At 40.8% G+C, this 27,517-nt stretch overlaps 2 protein-coding genes across 6 annotated transcripts in view; one reads left to right on the forward strand and one right to left on the reverse strand.

Moving 5' to 3' along the window:
• Positions 1 to 4,978, reverse strand: part of TNKS2 (tankyrase 2) — a 65,510-nt gene extending 60,532 nt beyond the window's left edge. For 2 of the 5 annotated variants that reach the window (XM_055255731.2, XM_055255721.2), the window contains exon 1: positions 4,471 to 4,924. In XM_055255731.2, the coding sequence (XP_055111706.1) occupies positions 4,471 to 4,669 (199 nt within the window). In that variant the 5' untranslated portion in view covers positions 4,670 to 4,924. Of the gene's footprint in view, positions 1 to 3,295; positions 3,425 to 4,100 lie in introns of all 5 variants that reach the window. The other 3 variants (XM_063629833.1, XM_063629830.1, XM_055255737.2) reach the window with 3 other exon arrangements.
• Positions 1 to 23,456, forward strand: part of LOC129469298 (serine/arginine repetitive matrix protein 3-like) — a 108,443-nt gene extending 84,987 nt beyond the window's left edge. Inside the window, exons 3-5 of the mRNA XM_063624092.1 lie at positions 4,328 to 5,127; positions 19,311 to 19,398; positions 23,129 to 23,456. Coding sequence (XP_063480162.1) covers positions 4,328 to 5,127; positions 19,311 to 19,398; positions 23,129 to 23,176 — 936 coding nt within the window. The 3' untranslated portion in view covers positions 23,177 to 23,456. The remainder of the gene's footprint in view (positions 1 to 4,327; positions 5,128 to 19,310; positions 19,399 to 23,128) is intronic.
• Positions 23,457 to 27,517: the final 4,061 nt, after the last annotated feature.

The raw sequence follows: 27,517 nt of genomic DNA on the forward strand, positions 1-27,517 counted from the left end.
TGTAGAGATGAGGTTTCACCATGTTGCCCAGGCTGGTCTTGAACTCTTGAGCTCAGGTGATACTCCTGCCTTTGCCTCCCAGAGTGCTGGGATTATAGCCTGTGGCACCGTGCCTGGGCCTCATTTACTATTAACTTTAGTTTGCTAAGATCCAGAAAATTATTTCCCACATATATTTCTTAAGAACGAAGAATACAAGGGAGAGGACTTTGCCCATTTCAATTTGGGATAGATATACTGTCTGGCCAGATTAGTAGAAACTTGGAAAAGAATGCCACGGTCTCTACGGTGATGAAATTTTGACCATCTGAATGGGGGTATACTGAAAGGAGTACTCCAAACTCTTGTTATTGAAGTCAACTGTCTAACTCTAAATCCAGCAAGGGCTGAGGGCAAAGGTATAGCTCAAAATCTTGATAATACATTGGGAGATTTGATAAGTCAAGAAAGATGATGAATTCCTAAATAGACTGATCTTTATTTGATACTAGGGTTTCCTGCTGATGTATGATTTATCTCCCATAGCAAAAACCAATCCTGAAAACAACAATCTATAATTGTATTTCTAGGTGAAGAGTGTTGGAATAAATTTTGTGCATCTAACTATGATGTTGGCCTACAGCCAAAGAAGGAAATGTTACTGAGAGGTTATTGGAGGTCTCCAATAGTTATCATTTTAGGAAAAGATATGAATGGCAATCACAAAAGCTAGTATATCTTTGGTAGCTGAGCAGCTAAAGCCTTCAATTGGAGGAATCATCCCACTTTCTTGTACCAGTGAGATTGTAACTTGTTGGTCGAACTAGGCTGAAATCCTCTCTACAACATCTCTGAAAAATGCCAATTCAGCCACTGCTTGGATACTTCCAGCCAGTTCGATGGCTAAATATTGTTAAAGGTTGTCTGACCCCTGTAACCTTCCACCTGCTGGCCTTAGTTTTGACTCCCAAAGCCACACAAGTAATATCCACTCACTCTTTGTGATCCTTCCACATATGTGAAGACGGTAACATGGTATAGTCTTCTTTCATCTCTAGAATAAGCAGCACTAATTTTCCTATCTATGCTTGTGCAATAAATTCCGGATGCTCTGATTCCACTTTCCTCCTCTGAATAAAAAAATCCCCTCTTATATTTGATTCACACAATTGAATATAATAATCCAAGTCCAGTCTAACTGGTCCTATGTATGTGGTTCAGTAGCATACTCATACTAACAGTAACATAACATACTATAAATATAAAATAAGTGTTACCTTGTTTAGCTAGGACTCTACAATGCAAGCTCCTACCCCCACTCCAAGAGTTCTAAGATTGTAAGGAATGCCACATATTTCTTTCATTTCTATGAAGGGCATCAAGATGACTTTCTCCCCAAGTTTGTGTCACCTCTTCTTTACTTTTTAGAAATAAGTTCACAGAAGTAGAGTCTTCTCTACTGAAATTTGCTGTTTTCTAGGGCATTAACTGTCAAGAATTTCAGATACTTTTGCTTTTGGCAAAATTAGAGCAACAGCCACCCTACCACCAACTTGCCTCTACAAATTCTGTTATGTGTTGGAAAAAAATCATTCCTGGCCAGGTGCAGTGGCTCACGCCTGTAATCCCAGCACTTTGGGAGGCCGAGGCAGGCGGATCATGAGGTCAGGAGTTTGAGACCAGCCTGACCAACATGGTGAAACCCTGTCTCTACTAAAAATACAAAAATTTGCCGGGCGTGGCAGTGCACACCTGTAATCCCAGCTACTCAGGAGGCTGAGACAGGAGAATCGGTTGAACCTGGAAGGTGGAGGTTGCAGCGAGCTGAGATTGTGCCACTGCACTCCAGCCTGGGAGACAGAACCAGACTCTGTCTCAAAAAAAAAAAAAAAAAAAAAATTCCTATCTTGTGTGTATCTGTGTATGGTCACGGGCAGTGGTAGGCGGACTGAAAAGGAAACAATTTTCAGAGTCATTTTTCTCCTAAGGAATTACTTCTTAAATAATATTTATCTAGAAGAAAAGTATGCAATCTAGTTCAATGATTAAAAAACACCTAGTGGAAGGAAAATTCCTGTTTATGCTGACTATCTTCTTCATTAACAGAATTTAACTGTCTTGGTGCTGGCAACTGATTATTCTTTTAATTGAACTAGCTTTTGGGGATGAAATTAAACCAAATGTTTTCTAAACTGATTTTCATTTTCTGTGGTCTGCATGAATCTCTTAGTCCTAATACTACTTGGGAATCAAAACAAAAAGGCAAAAACATGCCTCCCCTAATAAAATCTCCAAACTTTAATCAGCTAAAAAAATTTTAAAATAATGATGTCCCCCATCACCTCCAATAGCTCACTCTATGACTGATGTACAAACACAAGAAACTGCTTGGTCAGGCAGTTACATAATACCACTACCTATGTTGAACTTCCAACAGTATGCTTGCAGGCACATTAACATGACTGATAACTCACTACCTACAACAGATTATAAAGTATATTCTCCACATATTAAGTGAAAAGGTAGCTGGATGCACTTAAAAAGCTTCTCTCTGATGAACCTAAAATTCAGATTAAATTTACAAACCCAATTTTTAAAAAAGTTTCTTATATGATTGAAGTGCAGGATTTCAAAAGCTCTGGTTGAATGAAGAACCCTCACTTCATAATTTTTATTACTCCCTTTTTATACCTTTAACTCTTAATCTGATAACCTATACCTGATAATTTGGGTAAGTTGTGAGGGGTGGGTTGGTTTCCAAAATATTAAGTCTTCTAAACTTGAACAAACAAAATGAAACCTATGTAAAAAATATGCTTTGAAACGTTGGGACAAAACTGAAGGTGGGAAGGCAGAGAAGGAACAAGGTCACTGAGGATCTAATACCATAACCTTACACCTCTAAATATTACTATTTTCAGATATGAACTCACTAATACACCAAATTCTTGAAAGGTAGCAACTAAGATCTTTCTTGGTTATTTTTATCCCACAGATCAAGTGAACAGAGTCTAAGTAACCCTACCCTTTGGCTTATGTATCAGTTGATCGTGACAGTTTGCCAAATGAGTTGTTTAAATGTTGACTACATGGTCAAACAGGACAATCTAAATTAGCTGAAGAAGGGCAGCACTTACCACCAAAATTTCGGGCAAAAAGGCTAACTAGGTGTGATCTGATTGAAGTATTCTTCCTTCTCTTTCCATTGCCCACAAACTGTTTCTAGTTCTCCCACCTAGGTTCCCCAAACTTCCTTCTTTTTAAAAGACTCCCCAATGGAAATCCAACAAAGGTGCAATTGATCAAAAAAGCATACCTCCTGGTAGTATTTACATTTAAAATCCGGAACAGGTTAAAGCGAACAAATCTCCATTTGGTAGGAAGTGTTAAAGTAGTATCTGTGAAAGAGGAAATCTTTCTCACTGCTCCTTTTCTCTTCATCAATCTAGCCCCAAAAGAACAGGAGTACTTTAAAAGGTATTCCCTGATTTTTCAAAAAATTATTTTAAACAATCATGAAATACACAAAACAAAAAACCAGGATTGTCAGAGGTAAGAGGAGGTACTCCCATTTTCAATCACGCATGACTCACCTAAAGTTAGAAACAGTCATAATCTTTCCTACAAGTGAAAAGCATGCATGCTTTATGGGAATAAGCTGAATATCCCATCTATGGCTCTTTTAAATTTTTCGACTAAATTTAATATGCTTATATCATAAAGTGAACCTAATAAATATTAAAATAATGTAATTCAAACGATCTAAATTTCAGAATGAAGCAAGGTTAGTCCCAACTTAAATTCTAGATTCAAGCTAAAGTACTTGCACTATCTTTTCTGTTATACTACCACTTTCCACCCCAACTTGTGTGTGTGTGTGTCTAAGGCTTCCCGCACCCAGCCTAAGTCAGGTTTCAGTTCTCCCAAACTTGCCTATTTCCCGTTCTAGTCACTCCAGAAACTTGGTAATGATTGGCTATTCTGATAAACCAATTAACGCTAATGTGTCAACGTCCTATTAAGCTACTCCTCCTAATTTACATCCTTGTATTTTACAAAGTCCTTCAAGACCCTAACCCAAATGGAACTTGCAAGTACGAAAAATTTTGGAGGTAACTGACCTTTTAAATCATAAGGTCTATCAAATACGTCCCCTACTCTTTCTGGTGTGTAGAGGCCTTCCAGGGTAACAAGACCGGAAGTTGGTACAGGTATTGTTGATACTGTAAAACAAAACAAAGCCAAAACCCCAAACCACCCCCAACACCTGGCAAAAGAAACCAAACCAAGACAAAACAAAAAACTTCCAGTGAGTGTGGCACGCTCACCCCACCCCTAATCTCCTTAGTCCCCACTGGAAGAGAGCGAGATCACCAGGACCAGAGTCCTGGAGAAAGGTCGGGGGGCGGAGGAGCACTGGTTTCAGGCCTGTGGGCCCCGGCTGCGCAGGTGGAGTCTGGAGCGAGGCGAGGGGACGCTGGCCCCGGTTACCTGCGGCGAAGTGCAGCGGGGTGGATTTCCTGCCCGCCGTGTCGCGGCTGTTCACCTTCTCAGGCGTCACCAGCCTCTTGACTCGTTCCACGTCTCCGTTGCGGCACGCCTCGAACAGCTCTCGGGCGGCCGGCTCCATGGCCTCGGCCGCCGCGCTCGCGCAGGCCGCTCCCCCGCCGGCACAGCGGCGACCCGACATGATCCTGGCCGCCGCCACAGCCAGCAGCAGCGCCAGCAACGGCAGCAGGAGCCCGGGCCCCGCGAGCAGGAGGGCGAGGCCCCCCGGAGAAGACGCGCTCAGGGCCCGGACCGCTCTGCTCCCTGCTGTCACCGGATCCGGCGCAGTCCCATGGCCGCGCCCACGCGCGACCCTCGCTCGGCTCCCTGCCCCCCGGCTGCCTCGCGGCGGCGGCGGAGGCAGCACGAATTCGCCGTGCGAGTCCCGAAACGACGCAGCGGCGGAAGCTGGCAAGGCCCCTCCTGCCAGCTCCGCCGAGCCCTGGGAGCACGTGACGTCGTCCCGCGCATGCGCAGTGGCCGGGCACCGGCCGGGCAGGTTTCGGCTAGCGGGGCGGCGCGAAGGGTTTGTGGGAAATGTGAGGCGAGAGGCGTCGGCGGCGGCGGGAGAAGGGGCTTCGTCCCACCGCCATCTTTGCTGTGGGTTCTGCTGAATCCGAACGATCCTGCATATTGTCTTTTTTGTTGTTGTTGTTTTAAGCCCTGGGCTTTCGAAGCTGAACTTTCTCACGACCATTACACTGGAAAAGAGCCCTTGAAAGTTTTGCTCCGGTCTTGCACATTCTTTTGGAAGTCTTACTGTGGAAATTGTCCGTATTTTCAGCTTCCACATCCCTTTCTCCTGGGAGATTTCTTTTCCGTTTTTTTTTTTACTGTGTCTCTTTTCTTTCGTCTGCAACTGCTTTGTTGTTGTTGTTTTTGTTGTTTCTTGTAAACCACTTCTCAAAAGTGAACTAGTTGCCGTTTAATTAGAAGTTTGGATGACCTGCCCCCAAAATAAAGGAAATCAGAACAGTCATGAAAGTTGACTCCAATTGGAGGGATGGCTCTGATCAATTACTCTTTCCACAGTAAGTTATTAGCTCAGGATTGATTAGAGGAACTTTTTGTAAATCAGTATTGTACCCGACATGCTTAAAGTTTGGATACACTGAGCATACGCATCTCCAAGAAAGTTTTCTGAGTTGTAATTTTTTTCTTTGACCGACGAACCAAAGAAAAGCATATAATTGATTTTCATGCTTAAGGTAGTGGTGTAGTTTTACACGGTAATTCCCCACTACAGCCCTTTGTCTTAAACTGAAAGAAAGGTATGTATATACTTACATTTTACTTACAGAAGATGATACATGTTGACCTTTGGCATTCTGAAAAGCATCACCCCCCACCTCCTACCTTAACCTGTTTTTCAGGAAATCCAGTTTTTGTTGGGGAGTGTTGACTCACTACAGTGCTAAAAGAGGATGTACACTTTTTTGAGCATTTTTATACATATGAAATTGAAGTTATGGTGCTTATCAATAACATGAACATGCGTGAACGTACCTAGGACTAGAACACTACCAATATGATGGCGTTTATCATTTTTCTTCCCATAAATCTGCTATGGTGATCTATGATCAGTGATAAGTTGAAATTGTTTTGAGGCACCACAAACCACACCCATAGAAGACAGCAATCAATCAATAAGTGTGTGTGTTCTGACTGCCCTACTGACAGGCTACTCTGCCATCTCCCTCTCCTGGGGCCTATCTGTTCCCTTAAACACAATAATATTGAAATTAGGCCAATTAAGAACGCTACAATGGTTTCTAGGTGTTCAAGTGAAAGGAAAAGTTGCATATCTCTCACTTCACTTTAAATCAAAAGCTAGAAATGATTCAGCTTAGTGCAGAAGGCATGTTGAAAGCTGAGATAGGCCCCCTTGCACCAAACAGCCAAGTTGTGAATGCAAATGAGAAGTTTTTGAAGGAAATTAAAAGTGCTACTCCAGTGAACACGTGAATGATAAGAAAGTGAAACAGACTTACTGCTGATATGAAGAACGTCTGAGTGGTCTGGATAGAAGATCAAACCAGCCACAACATTCCCTTAAGCCAAAGCTGAATCCCTAACTCTCTTCAATTTTGTGAAGGCTGAGAGACGTGAGGAAGTTGCAGAAGACAAGTTAAAAGCTAGCAGAGGTTGGTTCATGAAGTTTAAGGAAAGAAGCTGTCTTCATAATATAGAAGTGTAAGGTGAAGCAGCAAATGCTGATGTAGGAGCTGCAGCAAGTTATCTAGAACAGGGGTCCCCAATCCCCGGCCCTTGGACCGGTACTGGTCCCTAGCCTATAAGGAACAAGGACGCACAGCGTGAGGTGAGCAGAGAAGGTGGGGGGCTGGGGGGTGGCAGCAGGGTGGGGATGGGCGGGGAGTGAGCATTACCGCCTGAGCTCCACCTCCTGTCAGATCAGCAGCAGCATTAGATTTTCACAGGAGTGCAAACCCTGTTGTGAACTGCACATGTGAGGGATCTAGGATGAGACTCTAAAGCCCTAATGCCTGATGATCTGAAGTGGAACAGTTTCATCCCCAAATCATTTCCCACCCCCACCATGCCCCTCCACCCCCACCCCTCACTCCGTGGAAAAATTGTCCTCCGTGAAATCAGTCCCTGGTGTCAAAAAGGTTGGGGACTACTGATCTAGAAGATATAGCTGAGATAATTGATCAAGGTGGCTACACTAAACAATACATTATCGTTGTAGATGAAACAGCCTTCTATTGGAAGAAGATGCTGCCATCTAGAACTTTCATACCTAGAGAGGAGAAGTCAATGTCTGGCTTCAAAGGATTGCTTGACTTTCTTGTTAGGGGCTAATGCAGCTGGTGACTTTAGGTTGAAGCTAATGCTTATTTACCATTCTGAAAATCCTAGGGCCCTTGAGAATTATGGTAAGTCTATTCTGTCTCTGTTCTGTAAATGGAATAACAAAGCTTGGATTATGGCACATCTGTTTATAGCATGACTTACTGAGTATTTTAAGCCTACTGTTGAGACTCATTTATTAGCAAAAAAAGATGCCTTTCAAAATATTACTGCTCATTGATATTGTACCTGGTTACTAGAGAGCTGTGGTGGAGATGTACAAAGAAATTAATGTTGTTTTCATGCCTATGAACACAACATCCATTCTGTAGATGGATCGAGGAGTACTTTCAACTTTCAAGTCTTATTATTTAAGAAATACATTACATAAGGCTATGGCTGCCATAGATAGTGATTCTTTTGATGGACTTGGGCGAAGTAAATTGACAACCTTCTGGAAGAATTCACCATTCTAGATGCCATTAAGATTCATGGGAGGAGGTCAAAATATCAACATTAATAGGAATTTAGAAGTAGCTGATTCCATCCCTCATGGATGACTTTGAGAGATTCAGGACTTCACTGGAAGAAGTAACTGCATACATGGTGGAAATAGCAAGAGAACTAGAGTGGAGACTGAAAATGTGACTGAATTGCTGCAATCTCATGATACAACTTGAACGGAGGCTGGGTGTGGTGGCTCCCCAGCACTTTGGGAGGCTGAGGCGGCAGGATTGCTTGAGGCCAGGAGTTTGAGACCAGCCTAGGCAACATAGAATCCATCTGTACAAAAGATACAATTTTTTTTTTTTTGAGACAGAGTCTTGCTCTCTCCCCCAGGCTGGAGTGCAGTGGCCCGATCTCAGCTCACTGCAACCTCCAGCTTTCGGGTTCATGCCATTCTCCTGCCTCAGCCTCCCGAGTAGCTGGGACTACAGGCGCCCACCACCACGCCCAGCTAATTTTTTGTATTTTTAGTAGAGACGGGGTTTCACTGTGTTAGCCAGGATGGTCTCGATCTCCTGACCTCGTGATCCACCCGCCTTGGCCTCCCAAAGTGCTGGGAGTACAGGCATGAGCCACCGTGCCCGGCCAAAAGATACAATTTTTAAAATTAGCTGGATGTGGTGGGTTGCACCTGTAGTCCTAGCTACTTGGGAGGCTGAGATGAGAGGATTACTTAAGCCTAGGAATTTGAGGCTGTGGTGAGCTGTGATCATGTCACTGCACTCCTCTACAGCTTGGGTGACAGCGACCCTGTCTCTGAAAACAAACAGAAAAACCAACTTGAATGGATGAGGAGTTACTTCTTATAGAGCAATAAAAAAAAAAATTTTTTTTTCAGTTGGAAACTACTCCTGGTGAAGATGCTGTAAAAATTGTTGAAATGACAACAAAGAATTTAGAATGTTACATAAACATAGGTGATAAAGCAGTAGCAGAGTTTGAGAGCATAGGCTCTATTTTTTTGTTTGTTTTGCCATTAAGTTTCAACACCCAAATAGACTCTAATTTTGAAAGTTCTGTGGGTAAAATGCTATCAAACAGCATTGCATGCTTCAGAGAAATCTTTTGTGAAAGGAACAGTCAATTGATATGGCAAACTTCATTTTAGCTTCTCTTAAGAAATTGCTACAGCCACCCCAACCTTCAGCAACCATTATCAGTTAGCAGCCCTCAATATCATTGAGGCAAGACCCTCCACCTGCAAAAAGATGACAAGTTGCTGAAGGTTCAGATGACTGTTAGCATTTTTTAGCAACAAAATATATATTTTTAATTTTAAAAATTGTTTGAATTTTTAATTTTTTGGGTGTATCACAGGTGTATATATTTATTGGGTATATGAGATATTTTGATACTATCACTCAATGCCTAATAATCATATCAGGGTAAACGGGGTATCAGTCACTTCAAACATTTATCTTTTGCGTTACAAACAATCCAATTATACTATTTTAGTTATTTTTAAATGTACAATTAGATTATTATTGACTATAGTCACTCTGTTGTGTTATCAAATAATAGGTTTTATTCATTCTTTCTAATTATTTTTTGTACCCATTAAACATCCTTCACCCACTTCGCTTCTCAGCCTCTGGTAACCATCATTCTGCTATCTCCATGTGTTCAATTGTTTTTATTTTTAGCTCCCACATAAGTGAGAATATGAAAAGTTTGTCTTTTTCTGCCTGGTTTATTTCACTTAACATAATGATCTCCATTTCCATCTATGTTATTGCAAATGATAAGCTCTCATACATTTTTTATGGCTGAATAGTACTTCATTGTGTATATGCACCATGTTTTCTTTATCCATTCATCTGCTGATGTACTCTTAGGTTGTTTCCAAATTTTGGCTGTTGTGGACAGTGCTGCAATAAGCATGGGAGTGCAGATATCTCCTCAATATACTGATTTGCTTTCATTAGGGTATATACCTAGCAGTGGGATTGCTGGATCATATGACAACTCTATTTTTAATTCTTTGAGGAAACTTCAAACTGTTCTTCCTAGTGGTTTTACTAATTTACATTCCCACTAAAAGTGTACGAGGGTTCCCTTTTCTCCATATCCTTGTTGGCATTTGTTATTGCCTGTCTTTTGGATAAAAGCCAGTTTATGTGAGATGAGATGTTATTTCACTGTAGTTTTGGATGAGCAAAGAAGATGTTTTTTACATTGATGATCAATGATGTCAAGAACTTTTTCACATGTCTATTTGCCATTTGGTTTTTTTTTGTTGTTGTTTTTTGTTTTTTTGACACAGTCTCACTCTGTCGCCCAGGATGGAGTGCAATGGCACAATCCCGGCTCCCTGCAACCTCTGCCTCCCGGGTTCAAGCGATTCTCGTGTCCTAGCCTCCCGAGAAGCTGGGATTACAGGCGCCTGCCTCCATGACTGGCTAATTTTTGTATTTTTAGTAGAGATGGGGTTTCACCATGTTGGCCAGTCTGGTCTTGAACTCCTGACCTCAAGTGTTCTGCCCGCCTCAGCATCCCAAAGTGCTGGGATTACAGGCGTGACCCACCGTGCCCTCTTCTATTTGCCATTTGTATGTCTTCTTTTGAGAAATGTCTATTTGGATCTTTTGCCCATTTTTAAATCAGATTATTAGATTTTTTTTTTCCTTTTGAGTTGTTTGAGCTCTTTATATATTCTGGTTATTAATCTTTTGTCAGATCAATAGTTTGTAAATATTTTCTCCCATTCTGTGGATTGTCTTTACACATTGTTGATTGTTTCCTTTGTTGTGCAGAAGCTTTTTAACTTGATGTGATCCCATTTGTCCATTTTTTGCTTGGGCTGTTTGTGCTTCTGGGGTATTACTCAAGAAATCTTTGCCCAGTCCAATGACCTGGAGAGTTTCTCCAGTGTTTTCTTTCAGTAGTTTCATAGTTTGAGGTGTTAGATTTAAATCTTTAATCCATTTTGACTTGACTTTTGTATGTGGTGAGAGATAGGGGTCTAGTTTCACTCTTCTGCATATGGATATTCAGTTTTCCTGGCACATTTATTGAAGACGGTGTCCTTTCCCCAATATGTGTTCATGGCACCTCAGTCAAAAATGAGTTCACTATAGATGTATGGATTTATTTCTGGGTTCTTTATTCTGTTCCATTGGTCTATGTGTCTGTTTTTATACCACTACCATGCTGTTTTGATAAGTCAGGTAATGTGATTTCTCCAGTCTTACTCTTTTGCTCAGGATAGCTTTGGCTATTATGGGTATTTTGTGGATCTGTATAAATTTGAAAATTGTTTTTTTATCAATGTTTTTTAGTTTTCATTGTAGAGATCTTTCACTTCTTTGGTTAATTCCTAGGTATTTAATTTTATTTGTAGCTATTATAAGTGGGTTAATGGGATTACTTTCTTGAATTCTTTTTCAGATTGTTCACTGCTGGCATATATAAATGCTTCTGATTTTTGTATGTTGATTTTGTATCCTGTAACTTTACTGAGTTTTGTTTTGTTTTTTTGAAACAGGGTCTCACTGTGTCATCCAGGCTGTAGCGCAGTGGTGTGATCAAGGCTCACTGCAGCCTCAATCTCCTGGGCCCAAGCAATCCTTCCACCTCAGCCTCCTGAGTAGCTGGGACCACAAGCATGCACCATCATGCCCAGCTAATTTTTTTTTTTTTTGAGATGGAGTTTCCCTATGCTGATCCTGAACTCCTGGGCTCAAGCAATCCTTCTGTTTTGGCCTCTAAAATGTTCAGATTATAGACATGAGCAACTGCAGCCAGCCAACATTACTGAATTTGTTTTTATGTTCTAAAAGGTTTTTGGTAGTCTTTAGAGTTTTCAAAATATAAGATCATATAATCTGCAAACAAGGATTATTTGACTTCTTCTATTCCAGTTTGGATACTCTTTATTTCTTTCTCTTGTCTTATTGTTCTACCTAGGACTTCCAGTCCTATGTTGAATAACAGTGGTGAAAGTGGACATCTTTGCAGTGTTCCAAATCTTAGAGGAAAGTCTCTCAGTTTTTCCCTATTCACTATGATGTCAGCTGTGGGTCTGTTGTATATGGCTTTTATTATGTTGAGGTATGTCACTTCTATATCCAGTTTTTTGAGGGTTTTTATCATAAAAGGATGCTGAATGTTAACAAATGCTTTTTCATCATCAGTTGAAATGATCATATGCTTTTTGTCCTTCATTCTGTTGATACGATATATCACATTGATTTGTGTATGTTGAACCATTCTTTCATCCCTGGGATAAATCCCACTTGGTGATGATGAATGATCTTTTAATGTCTTGTTGAATTCGATTTATTAGTAATTTTGTTGAGGATTTTTGCATCAATGTTCATCAGGGATATTGGTCTGTAGTTTTCTTTTTTTGATGTGTTTTTCTTTTTGGTATCAGGATAATAGTGGCCTTGTAGAATGAGTTCGAAAGTATTCCCTTCTCTGTTTTTTGGAATAGTTTGAGTAGGACTGGTATCAGTTCTTCTTTAAATGTTTGGTAAAATTTAGCAGTGAAGCCATTAGATCCCAGGCTTTTCTTTGCTGGAGGATTTTTTATTATGGCTTTGATTTCATTACTTGTTATTGTTCTGTTCAGGTTTTGGATTTCTTTATGATTCAATATTGATAGGTTTTATGTGTTTAGAAATTTATCCATTTCTTCTAGGTTTTCCAATTTATTGGCATGTAGTTGCTCATAGTAGCCTTTTTTTTTTTTTTTTTTTTTGAGATGGAGTCTCGCTCTGTCCCCCAGGCTGGAGTGCAGTGGCGCAATCTCGGCTCACTGCAAGCTCCGCCTCCCGGGCTCACGCCGTTCTCCTGCCTCAGCCTCTCCGAGTAGCTGGGACTACAGGCGCCCGCCACCACACCCGGCTAATTTTTTGTATTTTTAGTAGAGACGGGTTTCACCGTGGTCTCGATCTCCTGACCGCGTGATCCGCCCGCCTCGGCCTCCCAAAGTGCTGGGATTACAGGTGTGAGCCACCACGCCCAGCCGCAATCCTTTGAATTTCTGTGGTATTAATTGTAATGTCTCATTTTTCACTGCTGATTTTATTTGAATCTTCTCTCTTTTTTTCTTAGTCGGCTAAAGATTTGTCAATTTTGTTTATCTTTTCAAAAAATCAATATTTTGTTTCATTGATCTTTTGTGTTGCTTCTTCATTTCAATTTCACTTAGTGCTGCTCTGATCTTTATTGTTTCTTTTCTTCTTCTAACTTCAGGTTTGGTTTGCCCTTGCTTTTATAGTTCTTTAAGATGCATCATTAAGTTGTTTATTGGAAGTTTTTCTACTTTTTTGATGTAGGTGCTTACAGATTTATATTTTTCTTATTACTGCTTTTTTTTATTCCATTATTTTTGGTATGTTGTATTTCCATTATCATTTGTTTCAAGAAATTTTTCAATTTCCTTCTTAACCTCCTCATTGGCCCACTGTTCATTCAGCTGCATAGTGTTCAATTTCCATGTGTTTGCATAGTTTCCAAAATTCCTCTTGTTACTGATTTCTAGTTTTATTCCATTGTGGTTAGAGAAGACAGTTGCTATTATTTCAATTTTTGAATGTTTTAAGACTTGTTTTGTGGCCTAAGATATGGTCTATCCTTTAGAATGACCCATTTGCTGAGGACAAGAATGTATATTCTGCAGCCATTAGGTGAAATGTTCTGTCAATGCATATTAGTTCCATTTGGTCTGTAGTGCACATTATGTCTGATATTTCTTTGTTGATTTTCTGTTTGGATGATCTATGCAATGCTGAAAGTGGGGGTGTTGAAGTCTTCAGCTATTATTGTATTGGTATCTATCTATCTAATATTTGCTTTGTATATGTGGATGTTCCAGTGTTGGATGCACATATATTTACAACTGTTATATCCTCTTGATGAATTGACCCCTTTATTGTTATAAAGTAACCTTCTTTATTTCTTTTTATAGTTTTTGTCTTGAAAACTATCTATTTTCAGTCTGTATGCGTCTTTATATGTGAAGTGTGTTTCTTATAGGCAAATTGTTGAGTTTTGTTTTTTAAATCCATTCAGCCACTCTATGTTTTTTGATTGGAGAGTTTAGTCAATTTGCTATCAATGTCATTGACAAGTAAGGACTTACTCCTGCCATTTTGTTATTTGTTTTCTGGTCTTTTCCTCCTTTTTTTCCCTTCGTCCTCTCTTGCTTTTAGTGAAGCTGATTTTCTCTGGTGGCATGATTTAATTTCTTGCTTTTCACTTTTTGTGTATTCATTGTATGTTTTTCAATTTGAGGTTACCATGAGGCTTGCAAATAATATCTTATAACCCATTATTTTAAACTGATGATAACTTAACATGGATTGCATAAACAAACAAAACTAAGAAAAACTCCACACTTTATTCCTCCTTTTAAAAAAATTTTTTGTTGTTCCTATTTATACCTCATTGTACTATGTCTTGTAAAGTTGTTGTAGTTATTATTTTTGATCAGTTCATCTTTTAATCTTTCTACTTAAGATATGAGTATTTATCCATCACAATGACCCTGTTACAATATTCTGTGTTTTTCTGTGTACTTACTGTTACCAGTGAGTTTTGTACCTTTGGATGATTTCTTTCTTTTCTTTTTTTTTTTTCCAGATGAAGTCTCACTCTTGTCCCCCAGGCTGGAGTGCAATGGCGCGATCTCGGCTCACTGCAACCTCCGCCTCCTGGGTTCAAGCAATTCTCCTGCCTCAGCCTCCCGAGTAGCTGGGATTACAGGTGCCTGCCACCACGCCCGGCTAATTTTTGTATTTTAAGTAGAGATGGGGTTTCACCATGTTGGCCAGGCTGGTCTCGAACTCCTGACCTCCGGTGATCCATGCACCTCGGTCTCCCAAAGTGCTGGGATTACAGGTGTGAGCCACCGCGTGCAGCCTCAGGTAATTTCTTATTGCTCAATCCTTTTTTTTTTTTTTTTTCAGATTGAAGAACTTTCTTTAGCATTTCTTGTAGGACAAGTCTGTTGTTGATGAAATCCCTCAGCTTTAGTTTGTCTAAGGAAGTCTTTATTTCTCCTTCATGTTTGAAGGATATTTTTGCCAGATATGCTAATCTAGAGTAAAAGGTTTTTTTCCTTTACCACTTTAAATATGTCATACCACTTTCTGCTGGCCTATAAGGTTTCCACTGAACAGTCTGCTGCCAGGAATATTAGAACTCTTTCTTTTCTTTCTTTTCTTTCTTTCTTTCTTTCTTTCTTTCTTTCTTTCTTTCTTTCTTTTTCTCTTTTTTCTTCTGCTTTTCGGATCCTTTCTTTATCCTTGTCCTTTGGGAGTTTGATTATTAAATCGCTTTAGGAGTCTTCTTTGTGTTAAATCTGCTTGTTGTTCTATTATCATCTTATACTTGAATATTGATATCTTTTTCTAGGTTTGGAAAGTCCTCTGCTATTATTCCTTTGAATAAACTTTCTAGCCTTATTTCTGTCTCTACCTCCTCTTTAAATTCAATAACTCTTTGATTTGCCCTGTTAAGGCTATGTCCTAGGTCTTGTAGATGTGCTTCATCCTTTTTTATTCTTTTCTTTTTTGTCTCTTTTGGCTGTGCATTTTCAAATAACCTGTCTCCACGCTCACTAATTCTTCCTTCTGCTTGATCAGTTCTGCTGTTAAGAGACTCTGATTCATTCTACAAAATGTCAATTGCATTTTTCAACTCCAGAATTTCTGCTTGATTCTTTTTAATTATTTAAATTTACTTGTTAATTTTATCTGATAGGATTCTGAATTCCTTCTCTTGAATTTATCTTGAATTTCTTTGTTTCTTCAACACACTATTTTGAATTCTCTGTCTGAAGGATCACATATCTCTGTCTTTCCAGGATTGGACCCTGGTGCCCTATTTAGTTTGTTTGGTGAGGCCATGTTTTCCTTGATTCTTGTGAATGTTTGTCGGTTTCTGAGCATTGAAGAGTTAGGTATTTATTGTAGTCTTTGCAGTCTAGGCTTGCTTGTACCCACCCCTGGAAGGCTTTCCAGGTATTCAAAGAGACTTGAGTATTGTGATCTAAGTTTTTGGTCACTGCAGCCATATCTGCATTAGAGGGGACCGCAAGCCCAGTAACGCTGTGGTTCTTGCATATTCACAGAGGGACAATGTTGGTGGTCTCAGATAAAATCTGGAAGAATTCTCTGGATTATCATGCAGACACTCTTGTTTTTTTACTTCCTCCCAAACAAACACAGTTGCTGTATCTGTGCTGAGCTGCCTGGAGCTGGGGGAGGGGTGACACAAGCACCACTGTGATCACCATCACTGGGACTGCACTAGGTCAGACCTGAAGCCAACATAGCACTGGATCTCACCCAAGGCCCACTGTATCTACTCCCTGGCTATTGCCTATGTTTGCTCAAGGCCCTAGGGCTCCATAGTCAGCAGGTGGCAAAGCCAATTAGGCTTGTGTCCCTCCCTTCAGGGCAACGAGTTCCCTTGGACCCTAGGTGGGTCCAGAAACGCTGTCTAAGAGCCAGGGTCTGGAGTTGGAAACCTGAGATATGTACCTGGTGCTCTATTCTACTGCAGCTGAGTTGGCACCCAAACCACAAGACATAGTCCTTCCCACTCTTCCCTCTCCTTTCCCCAGGCACAGGAGTCTCTCCCCTCAGTCACCACCAGCACAGGCCCATGAGGAGTACTCCCACACTACCATCGATGTTCCCTTAAGGCCTAAAGGCTCTTCAGTCAGCTGTAGTGAACGCTGCCAGGCCTGGGACTCACCCTTCAGGGAAGTGGGTTCCCTTCTGTCCCAGGGTAGGTCTAAAAATACCTGCCAAGAACTGAGGCCTGGAATCAGGAATCCCATGGGCCTACTACCTGGTGCTCTACCCCACTGTGGTTGAGCTGGTATCTAAGCTGCAAGACAAAGTCCCTGTTACTCTTCCCTCTGCTTTTCTCAGGCAGAAGGAGTCTCTCCTTTTTGTCATCACAGCTGTGAATGTGCGGGGTCACACCACAAGCCAGCATATCTGAGAGTCTCACCCAAGGCCCGTGGTGTGTCTACCTGGTTACCACTGCTGATTATTCAGGGCCCAAAGGCTCTTTAGTCAGCAGGTGGTGAATCATACCAGGCCTGAGTCCTTCTCTTCAAGGCAGTAGGTTCCCTTCTTCCCAGGGTGTGTCTAGAAATGCTGTCTGGGAGCTAGATGCGTTAGGACTCTGCCTGGTACCTTATCTTACTGAGACTGAGCTGGTATCCAAGTCACAAGACAAAGTCATCTTTACTGTTTCCTCTCCTCTCCTCAAACAGAAGGAAGGGGTCACTTTTGAAACTGCAAACTATGTTGCCTGGGATAGGGGGAGTGGTGGTGCAAGCATTCCCTTAGCTACCTTGGCTGTGCCTCACTAGGTACATGTCCCTCCATGTCCACTGGCTCCAAGCCCAGCACAGCACTATGACTTGCCTAGGAGTTGCAGTCCTTGTGGCCTAGACTGCCTGCCTTTCAAGTTTCCTTAGCACCCCAGGGCACTTTAGCCCACGGAGGTGAGGCTTGCAGAAACTCAGGTTCCGACCCCTGGGATGGGTGATTTCCCTCTGGCTAGGGCTCATCTCAGTGCTGCCTCTGTGGGTATCAGCTGAGTTCTGCACAGTGTTGGCAGCACTAGTTCCAATGCAACATCCTAAAATTGCTGTGCTCTTCCTGACCCCCAAGCACACAGGTTCTCTCTCTGTGCAAGAGATGGGGAAGGGGTGGTGTCAGCAATTTAAGACTGTCTTTCCTACCCTCTTCAGTGCCTCTTTCAGAGATATGGAGTTAAAAACCAGGCACTGTGATCACTCACCTGATTTTTGGTTCTTATAGAGGTGCTTTTTTCTGTAAATAGTTGTTGAATTTGGTGTTTTTGTAGGGAGAATGATCAGTGGAAGCATCTATTCAGTTGTCTTGCCTCCTCCAAAATATTTTTAAATTAAAGTATGCACATTGGTTTTTTTAGACATAATGCTATTGCACAGTTAATAGACTGCAGTATAATGTAAACGTAACTTTTATGTGCACTGAGAAACCAAAAAATTCATGTGATTTCCCTTTATTGTAATATTTGCTTTATTGTGGTGATCTGGAACCAAACTTACAATATCTCTGAGGCATGCCTGTACTTAAAAATGGTTAATACAGAGCCTGGGCGAGATAGTCTTTACAAAAAATATAAACATCACCCAAGTGGGGTGGTGTGTGCCTATAGTCCTAGCTACTCAGGAGGCTGAGATGGGAGGATCTTCTGAGCCCAGGAGTTTGAGGCTGCAGTGAGCCATGATGTCACCACTACACTCCAGCCTGGGTGACAGATTGAGATCTCTGTCTCAAAAAAAAAAAAAAAAAAAAAGTTTTAAAAAAGAAAGCAAATAAAGTCAAGTATATTAGCCTGTTTGTGCTGCTATAACAAAACCCCTGAGAGACTGGGCAATTTATAAACAATAGAAATTTATTTCCCACAGTTCTTGGACTTGGCTGGGAAGTCCAAGAAGATGTTGGCAAGTTTGGTATTTGGTGGAGGGAGGGGAGTCAGGGGAGGAGAAAGGGATGGTTAATGAGTACAGAAAAAAAGAATGAATAAGGTCTAGTATTTGGTAGCACAACAGGGTGACTATAGTTAATAATAATTTAATTGTACATTTAAAAATAACTAAAAGTATAATTGGATTGTTTGTAACACAAAGGAAAAATGCTTGAGAGGTTAGATACCCCATTTTCTATGATGTGATTATTACACATTACATGCCTGTATCAAAATATCTCATGTATCTCATAAATATATACACCTACTATGTATCCACAAAAACTAAAAATAAAAAAATAAAAAAGATTGATGTCTGTTGAGGGCTGCTTTATGCTTCCAATACGGTGCCTTGTTACTGCATCCTCTGGAGGAGAGGAGCACTGTGTGAAGGCGGAAAGGCAGAACAGTACCTTCAATCTTGAGCTCTTTAATAAGGTGCTAATACCATTCAAGAGGTTAAGGTCATGACTTAATCACCTCCCAAATGCCACACCTCTTAATACTGCAGCATTAGGGATTAAGTTTCAACCTGAATTTTGGATGAGATAACATCATTCAAAATGCAGCAATATCTTTTCTTATGTTTATGGTCTATTTCCTTGCAGTAAAATGCTTATTTTTCTTTTGCCCATTTTTGTGTTAATGTTGTTTATCTTTTGCTACTGATTTGTAGGCATTTTGTATCTATTTTGGATATTAATCTTGTATCAGTTGTATGTGTTGAAAAATATCTTCCCCAAGTTTATAGTTTGTTTTTTCACTACCCCAATGAAAAGATGTCTGAATTATAATATAGTTAAATTTGTACATCCTTTAATCAAGTTTATTTCTGAATTCTCCCTTACCTCAAGGTTGTAAAGATATAATATTTTCTTCTAAAAGTTCAAATTTTTGCTTTTAACATTTAAGTTTTTAATCTTTATGGACTTGATTTTGGATTATAGTGTGATATTCAATTTCTTTTATTTTATCCCCAGGAGAATAACAGATAGTCCTCATACTGTCTCCAGAATTGGTGGGTACTTGGTCTCACTGACTTCAAGAATGAAGCTGCAGACCCTTGCGGTGAGTGTTACAGCTCTTAAGGTGGCACGTCTGGAGTTTGTTCCTTCTGATGTTCGGATGTGTTTGGAGTTTCTTCCTTCTGGTGGGTTCATGGTCTCGCTGGCTCAGGAGTGAAGCTGCAGACCTTCGTGGTGAGTGTTACAGCTCTTAAGGCGGCGCGTCTGGAGTTGTTCGTTCCTCCCGGTGGGCTCGTGGTCTCGCTGGCTTCAGGAGTGAAGCTGCAGACCTTCGCGGTGAGTGTTACAGCTCATAAAGGCAGTGTGGACCCAAAGAGTGAGCAGTAGCAAGATTTATAGCAAAGAGCGAAAGAACAAAGCTTCTACAGTGTGGAAGGGGACCGGAGCAGGTTGCCACTGCTGGCTCGGGCAGCCTGCTTTTATTCTCTTATCTGGTCCCACCCACATCCTGCTGATTGGTAGAGCTGAGTGGTCTGTTTTGACAGGGCACTGATTGGTGCGTTTATAATCCCTGAGCTAGACACAAAGGTTCTCCACGTCCCCACCAGATTAGGTAGATACAGAGTGTCCACGCAAAGGTTCTCCAAGGCCCCACCAGAGTAGCTAGATACAGAGTGTCCATTGGTGCATTCACAAACCCTGAGCTAGACACAGGGTGCTGACTGGTGTGTTTACAAACCTTGAGCTAGATACAGAGTGTCGATTGGTGTATTTACAATTCCTGAGTTAGACATAAAGGTTCTCCACGTCCCCACCAGACTCAGGACCCCAGCTGGCTTCACCCAGTGGATCCCGCACCAGGGCTGCAGGTGGAGCTGCCTGCCAGTCCTGCGCCCTGCGCCTGCACTCCTCAGCCCTTGGGTGGTCGATGGGACTGGGCGCCGTTGAGCAGGGGGTGGTGCTCATCGGGGAGGCTCGGGCTGTCCAGGAGCCCACGGAGGGGGTGGGAGGCTCAGGCATGGCAGGCTGCAGGTCCCGGGACCTGCCCCGCCGGAAGGCAGCTAAGGCCTGGCGAGAAATCGAGCGCAGCACAGGTGGGCTGGCACTGCTGGGGGACCCAGTACACCCTCCACAGCCGCTGGCCTGGGTGCTAAGCCCCTCATTGCCCGGGGCTGGCAGGGCTGGCCGGCTGCTCCGAGTGCAGGGCCCGCCAAGTCCACGCCCACCCGGAACTCCAGCCGGCCCGGAAGCGCCGCACGCAGCCCCGGTTCCCGCTTGCGCTTCTTCCTCCACACCTCCCTGCAAGCTGAGGGAGCGGGCTCCGGCCTTGGCCAGCCGAGAAAGGGGCTCTACAGTGTAGCGGTGGGCTGAAGGGCTCCTCAAGTGCCGCCAAAGTGGGAGCCCAGGCAGAGGAGGCGCGGAGAGCGAGGGAGGGCTGTGAGGACTGCCAAGCACGCTGTCACCTCTCAATACCATCTAGTAAGTGTTTTCTCATTTAAGAAGAAAGCTGCAGTGCCACATCAAGCTTCCATATAGACTCTATTTCATTCCACTGATTGATCTATAGATTCTTCCTCCTACACCATACTATCTTAATATTGCTTTATAATAAGTTTTGTTACCTGTTAGGGCAAATCTTCCACTATATCCTTCTTTGCTTTTCTTGAGATTTTGATCTCCCATATAAATTTTGGAATCAGAGGCTCAAGTTCTTTGAAAACCCCATTTGAATGCTGATGAGACTTGCACTGAATTTATAGTTCACTACTGTGATTTTAAAGATATTGAGTTCTCTCATCATTGAACATGGTATATCTCTTCATTTATTTTCTTCTTTAAAGAATTTCAGTAAAGCTTTACAGTTTCCTTCATATAGGTCTCACACATCCTTGTTTTATTGCTATAATAGTAAAAAAAAAAAAAGTATGGCTTATCAAACCAGTGTAAAAAGATATTTTTGAAGCACTTTGATACATTTTAATTCGTACTGGGTATTAGATGATATTAAGGTATTAGCATGAATTGGATTAGGTTATATGCTAAAATCGTGTTCATTATGATAAAAATAAAAGGCTTTTATTAGAAACTCATATGCATTTACTGGTAAGGTGACATGACATTTGTTTAAAATAGTTCATATGACACAGTGTCACTATTTTTAGTTTTAAGTAGTTCATTAAAAAAGTTAGGGGAGATGAAAGAAGAATGGCCAAGTGTTGATAATTGTTGAAGTGAAGCTGCGTAATGGGTATGTGAGAGTTCATTATGCTATCCTCCCAATTTTTGTGTATATTTGAAAAGTTGTATAATAAAGACTTTAATATTATATTTTTGAATTATTTTTTGCTGAGGTATAGAAATTATATATATGGAAGGGAAGGGATTGTTTTATTTATATATACATATATATATATAGAGAGAGAGAGAAAGAGAGAACCATTTTGCCAAACCCTCTCATTGTTTCCAACAATTTGTCTATTGTTTTGGGTGTTCTAGACAGTCTTATCATCTGTGAATGTGAATATGTGGAAAAAATTTATCCTTTTCCAATCCTAGGCCTTGCTGGGTTGGCTAAGACCTCAAATATAATATTGAGTAAAAGTGTTAATGTTGGGCATGCTTGTCATGTTCTGGTTTTTTAAAAGACAGCTAAGTTTCACTACTAAGAATGATGTTTTTCTTTTTTTTTTTTTTTCTGTTTTCTTTTTCCTATACCGAGACCCTCACTCTGTTGCCCAAGCTGGAGTGTAGTGGTGCTATCATTAGCTCACTGCAGCTTTGAACTCCTGGGCTTAAGTGATCCTTCTATTTCAGCCTCCCTAGCAGTTGGGACTACAGGCATGTGCCACTATGCCTGGGTATGATGTTTTAAAAAAACATTAGCTTTGGTAATGTTTTAGTAGTTATGAACAGATGTTGAAACATAATCAGATGTTGAATTTTATTAAATGTTTTTCTTTTTTTTCTTGTTTTTTTGTTTTTTTTGTTTTGTTTTGTTTTTACAATGGAGTCTTGCTCTGTCACCCAGGCTGAAGAGAGCAGTGGCACCATCTCGGCCCACTGCAACCTCTGCCTCCCGGGTTCAAGCAATTCTCCCCTGCCTCGGCCTTCTGAGTAGCTGGGATTACAGGTGTGTGCCACCATGCCTGGCTAACTTTTGTATTTTTAGTAGAGATAAGGTTTAACCATGTTGGTCAGGCTGGTCTTGAACTCCTGACCTCGTGATCTGCCCGCCTTGGCCTCCCAAAGTGCTGGGATTACAGGCGTGAGCCATCGTGTCCAGCCTAAATGCTTTTTTTTCTACACTTATTGAGATGTGTTTTTTTTTGTTCTGTTCACATAATCAATTATGTTTATGGATTTCCTAATGTCAAACCAATCAATAATTTAAATTTTTTCCGCAAAGTAAACAATGAGCCCAAAGAATTGTTCAGAAAAATTCTACCAAACTGTCATTGAATAGATTATTCCAATCTTGTTCAAACTTCCAGAGACTAGAAAAAGAGGAAATACTCCCTAAGTCTATGAAGCTAGTATAACCAAAGCAAACAAAGAAAGAAACAAGAAAGAGAAATTACAGGCCAATTTCACTCATGAACATAGGTGTAAAATTCCTGAATAGAATACTAGCTAACAGAACCCAGAAAAGATTGTGTGGAACCAGTGGGTGCTTGCAGCAAACACCCCAAACAAACAAACATACAACAAATAACTCCAGGGGTACTTATACATATGATTAAAGCAACTATGGGACTGACTCTGACAAGTAGTTTTCTTAACTTTAAACAGAATACTTTCCCTTGCCAACATTTATTTTTCTCTTCATTATAAAGGGAATTGAACAGCTTGGACTTGGAGACAGTGAGTTAAAACAGAAATAAGAAGGCGGCAGAAAAAGACTATACCAGATTGAAATGTGTTGGATATTCATATCCACCCAGCACCTCAGAATGTGGCCATGGAGGATGGAGACAGAGATTGGAGTGACGCATCTTCAAGCCTAGGAACACTAAGGATTGCTGGTAAACACCAGAAGCTGGAAGAGGCAAGAAAGTGTCCTTTCCTAGAGCCTTCAGAGAGAGCGCGGCCCTGCCAACACCTTGATTATACGCTTCAAGCTTCTAGAATTGTGAGAGAATAAATTTCTGTTGTTATAAGCCACCTAGTTTGTGGTCTTTTGTTATGGCAGCCCTGGGAAACTAATAAACATGGTAGTACTGGGAAGTGAGATGCTGCTGTAGCAAATACCTGAAAATGTGGAAGTGGCTTTGGAACTGGGTAGTGGGTAGAGGCTGGGAGAATTTTTAGTTGCATGCCAGAAAAAGCCTGGGTTGCCTTGAAGAGATTGTTGGTAGAAATACTGAAGTTTAAGGGACTTCTGGTTAGGGCTCAGAAAGAAGGAAGGAGAGCTATGGAGAAAGCTTCTATCGTGTTAAGGCATATATATATATTACCATTAAAAGAATGTTTCTAGAAATATGAGCAATAAAGGTGCTTCTGGTGAAGTCCCAGATATAAATGGGAACATATTCTTGGACACTAGAGAAAAGACAATCCTTGTCATAAAGTGGCAGAAAACTTGGCTGAATTATGCTCTACTTTTCGGTGAAAAGTAGAACTTGTAAAAGAAGAACTTGGATATTTGGATTAGGAGATTTCCAGGCAAAGTATGAAAGGTGCAGCCAGATTTCTCTTTGCTGCTTACAGTAAAATGAGAGAAGAAAGAGATACATTGAGAAATGCACTGTTAAGGAAAAAGAAACCAAGAGTTGATCATTTGGAAGATTCTTACGCTATCCAAATAGCATGCTATGAAGAAAGTGCTAAGGTGTAGCTGGACAGCTGTTTGCGATAGACATTAGGTGTGTGATTTAGGGATCCAGTCAACCATCTCAGTAACAGCCTGCAATAAAGATGGGGTTATCCAGGAAGGACCCATGGAGCACCTTCATGTCTAACAATGTGAGACTCCTTGACATTCATGAAAGACTTACAAAGTTTTTGAGACTTTTATACCAGCAGAAACACTGCCAGCCTGGACTGAAAGGGACAGAGACAAGACAAAATGAAGGAGGAATGACTTTTGAGGGCAGAGCCATGGATGCAGAGGTCAGAGAGAAAGGAGTTCCTGCCTCAGAGGGCCCAGAGGACATAGCATCAAGCCACAAAGGATTACTCTTAGGCTTTGAAACCTGAGGGAATTTGCACTGCTGGGTTGTGAACTTGCTATAAACAAGTAAGTCCTTCATTTCTTCCAATTTTTTAGTTTAGGAATGGGAATGCCTGGCCTATGCCTGTTCCATCAGTGTATTTTGGAAGCAGGGAACTTGTTTTCTAGTTTTACAAATCTGTGGATGGAGAATAATTTTGCCCTGGGATGGACCATACCCAGAGTTTCACCCATACCTGGTTTAGATTATATAGATAATGATATTTGGAACTTTACTAGTGGATGTTTAGGGGAGATTTTGAATTTAGAGTTAATCCTGGAATGGGTTAAGACTTTTGAGGATATTGGGATGGGGTGAATGTATTTTGTGCATGGGATGGGTGTGAATTTTGGGGAAGCAGAGGGCAAACTTTACTGGGTTGAATAGTGTCCCTCCCAAATTCATATCCACCTGGAACCTCAGAATGGGACCTTATTTGGAAATCAGATCTTTGCAAACATAATTAAGATGTATATTAAGATGAAGTCATATCAGATTAGGGTGGGCCCTAAATGTAATCACTGCATTTAGTGATTACATTAAAGGAAGAGGAGAGGGCACACAGGGAGAAACTCATGTGAGGATTGCTGGCAACCACTAGAAGCTAGAATAGGCAAGGAAGAATTCTGCCATAAAGTGTTTCAGACAGAGCATGGCCCTGCTGACATCTTGATTTTGAACTTTTCATTGCCATAAATGTGAGAGAATAAATTTCTGTTGTTATAAACCACCAGGTTTATGGCACTTTGTTACAGCAGCCTTGGGAAGCTAATAACACAGTTAGTTGTAGGAAACACTTGTCAAACATAGGGACCCGTAGGATTGAAAACTCATCAAAAGCTCACAAGAGAACAACAGTCTAGGCAAGTGGATTAAATGAACAAGTATTAAGGGAATTAAAGAGGTTTCTAAGTGACTTCTACTCATGTGTGATGTTGTAGGAGTTTGGAAATAACACAACTGCACAACTGATTTAATGAGGAAGCTTTGGTTTGGCATTTAACTTGCTACCTAATGGGAACTGATTACATGTCTATTTATTTTTTCATCATTTGTATTCCTTTAAGTTTTCTTGATAAATAAGGATGATTTCTTTTCAATGGCTAGGGTACTTTTAGCTATTTTATGTTCATGGCAGAAATTCTAGCATGTTTTGTTATTGCTAAAGCTTATACTATAGAAATACATTCTCATGATATTTTGTAAAAACTTTTATATTTATTTATTTTCACAAAATGTTGCTGTAAACTTGAAAAATAGAGGTGAGCAGAAGAGAAATATATAGCAACAAGGGTTAAGATACACGAACATACATTAACATTTGTGTCACAGCATGATGCTTCAGGAAGAAGAGGTGGAGATACAGTTGAAGAAGAGATGGAGACTAGTGTGCAGGCCATTTATTAGGCAGTGGTCTTGGGATCAGCACTTGTGGAAGGGAGGGAAAGAAAGCAGGATTGGGTAGAGGGAGAAGTTGAAGTGTAATCAATTAGTCAACCTGATGACAAGCTCTGGATCTGGGATGGCCCTTCAAAATTGTCCCAAGTTGAAGCAAGAACAGGCACCTCTCAATCATTGTATGTGAGCTACTCTTGGAAGGAGGTATCATCTTGGACCTCCATTTTCTTTTGCCACAGCAATCCCCAAAGAGGACTGAGAGCTGAGGACTGTCTTCCTGCAGCACTTTAGCAGCTGGGGGAACAAATTTTCCATGCCTGGAGAAGAAATCTGGGTGGCATATTGCAGCATCTATCACATAGATACAGAAAACTGAGTCAATCATAGCCCTCAGTTGATGGCACTTTATCACCATTGTTTCTGCAATATCCCCTTTCTTTTCTTTTTTTCCCATTCAGTTGACTCCCAGACCCATTCTTCTTCCCTGACATGTTGGGTATATACCCTTGGATATGTGTGTATCTTTGAAAAATATATAATACCGTTTTGTGTATTTATGTGTTTAAATTTATATCAGTGTTATTGTGCTATAGTTTTTGTCCCCATTTTCTTTCAAAATTACATCAATGATATTGTACTACTGCTATCTATAATTCTACTCATTGCTTTTTTCGATCAACACTATGTTCTTGAGGTTTATCCATCTCATTGTACATTCATCTAGTACATTGCTTCCAGATGCTTCATTTTTATTTACCTATCTTTTTGTTTTGTTTTGTTTTTGTTTTTTTCCTAGGCTCCGGGGTGTTTTTATATTTACCTATCTTTTTAAGTGATGAATACCAAAGTTAACCCCAACTACCATGACCAATGTTTTTACATGTTCCCTCTAGGTGAAAAGCTTTTAAAAACTGGTATTTCTGGTTTAAAGTGTATTCATGTATTAAGCTAACTGCTATAACTCCTGAAATATCAGTGGCTTAACGTAATAACAATTTCCCACTCACATAAAGTCCAACTGTCAGCAGGGGCTGGGGCACGCTCCATGCGGTCTTTCAGGAACCTAGGCTGGTAGAAGCTCGGCCATCTTTTGCTGTGGTTTTAAGTGTCACTATCCAGCCAACTATGAGGAGAGAAAGTGAAGGAATGATTGGTGGATTTTTACAAGCCAAGTCTGAAAGTGGTGTATAATCATCACTCTTTCCACCTTCCATAGGGTGAAAGTCATATAATTGCACCTCACCAAAAGGGAGGCTGGGAAATATGGTCTAGCTGAGAGTCTAGGAGAGAAAAAATAGGTTTGCAGAATGTCTGACCAATTTCTGCCATAGTTCACTCTTCTGGCAAATAGATCTGTTTTACTCTCTTCTTCCCACACATAAGATACACCTTATCTTAAGAGTGACTGCTCAAAGTATCATTCAATCAGTGCATCCAATTCAAGTTCTAGGATTTCCCAGTGATAAACAGTTCTTTCAATCATAGAAGTGGCTTCTTGTGGTCAAGCCACCCATGAACTAAAGAGATAAATTATTTGCACCTATTCTCATTCCTACTCCCACATACCTAATACATTCATTAGGGACAGGGCTAGATGGCTACAATTAAGAATTC

Source organism: Symphalangus syndactylus, chromosome 2 (assembly GCF_028878055.3).
Source record: "Symphalangus syndactylus isolate Jambi chromosome 2, NHGRI_mSymSyn1-v2.1_pri, whole genome shotgun sequence".
NCBI lineage: Eukaryota > Metazoa > Chordata > Mammalia > Primates > Hylobatidae > Symphalangus > Symphalangus syndactylus.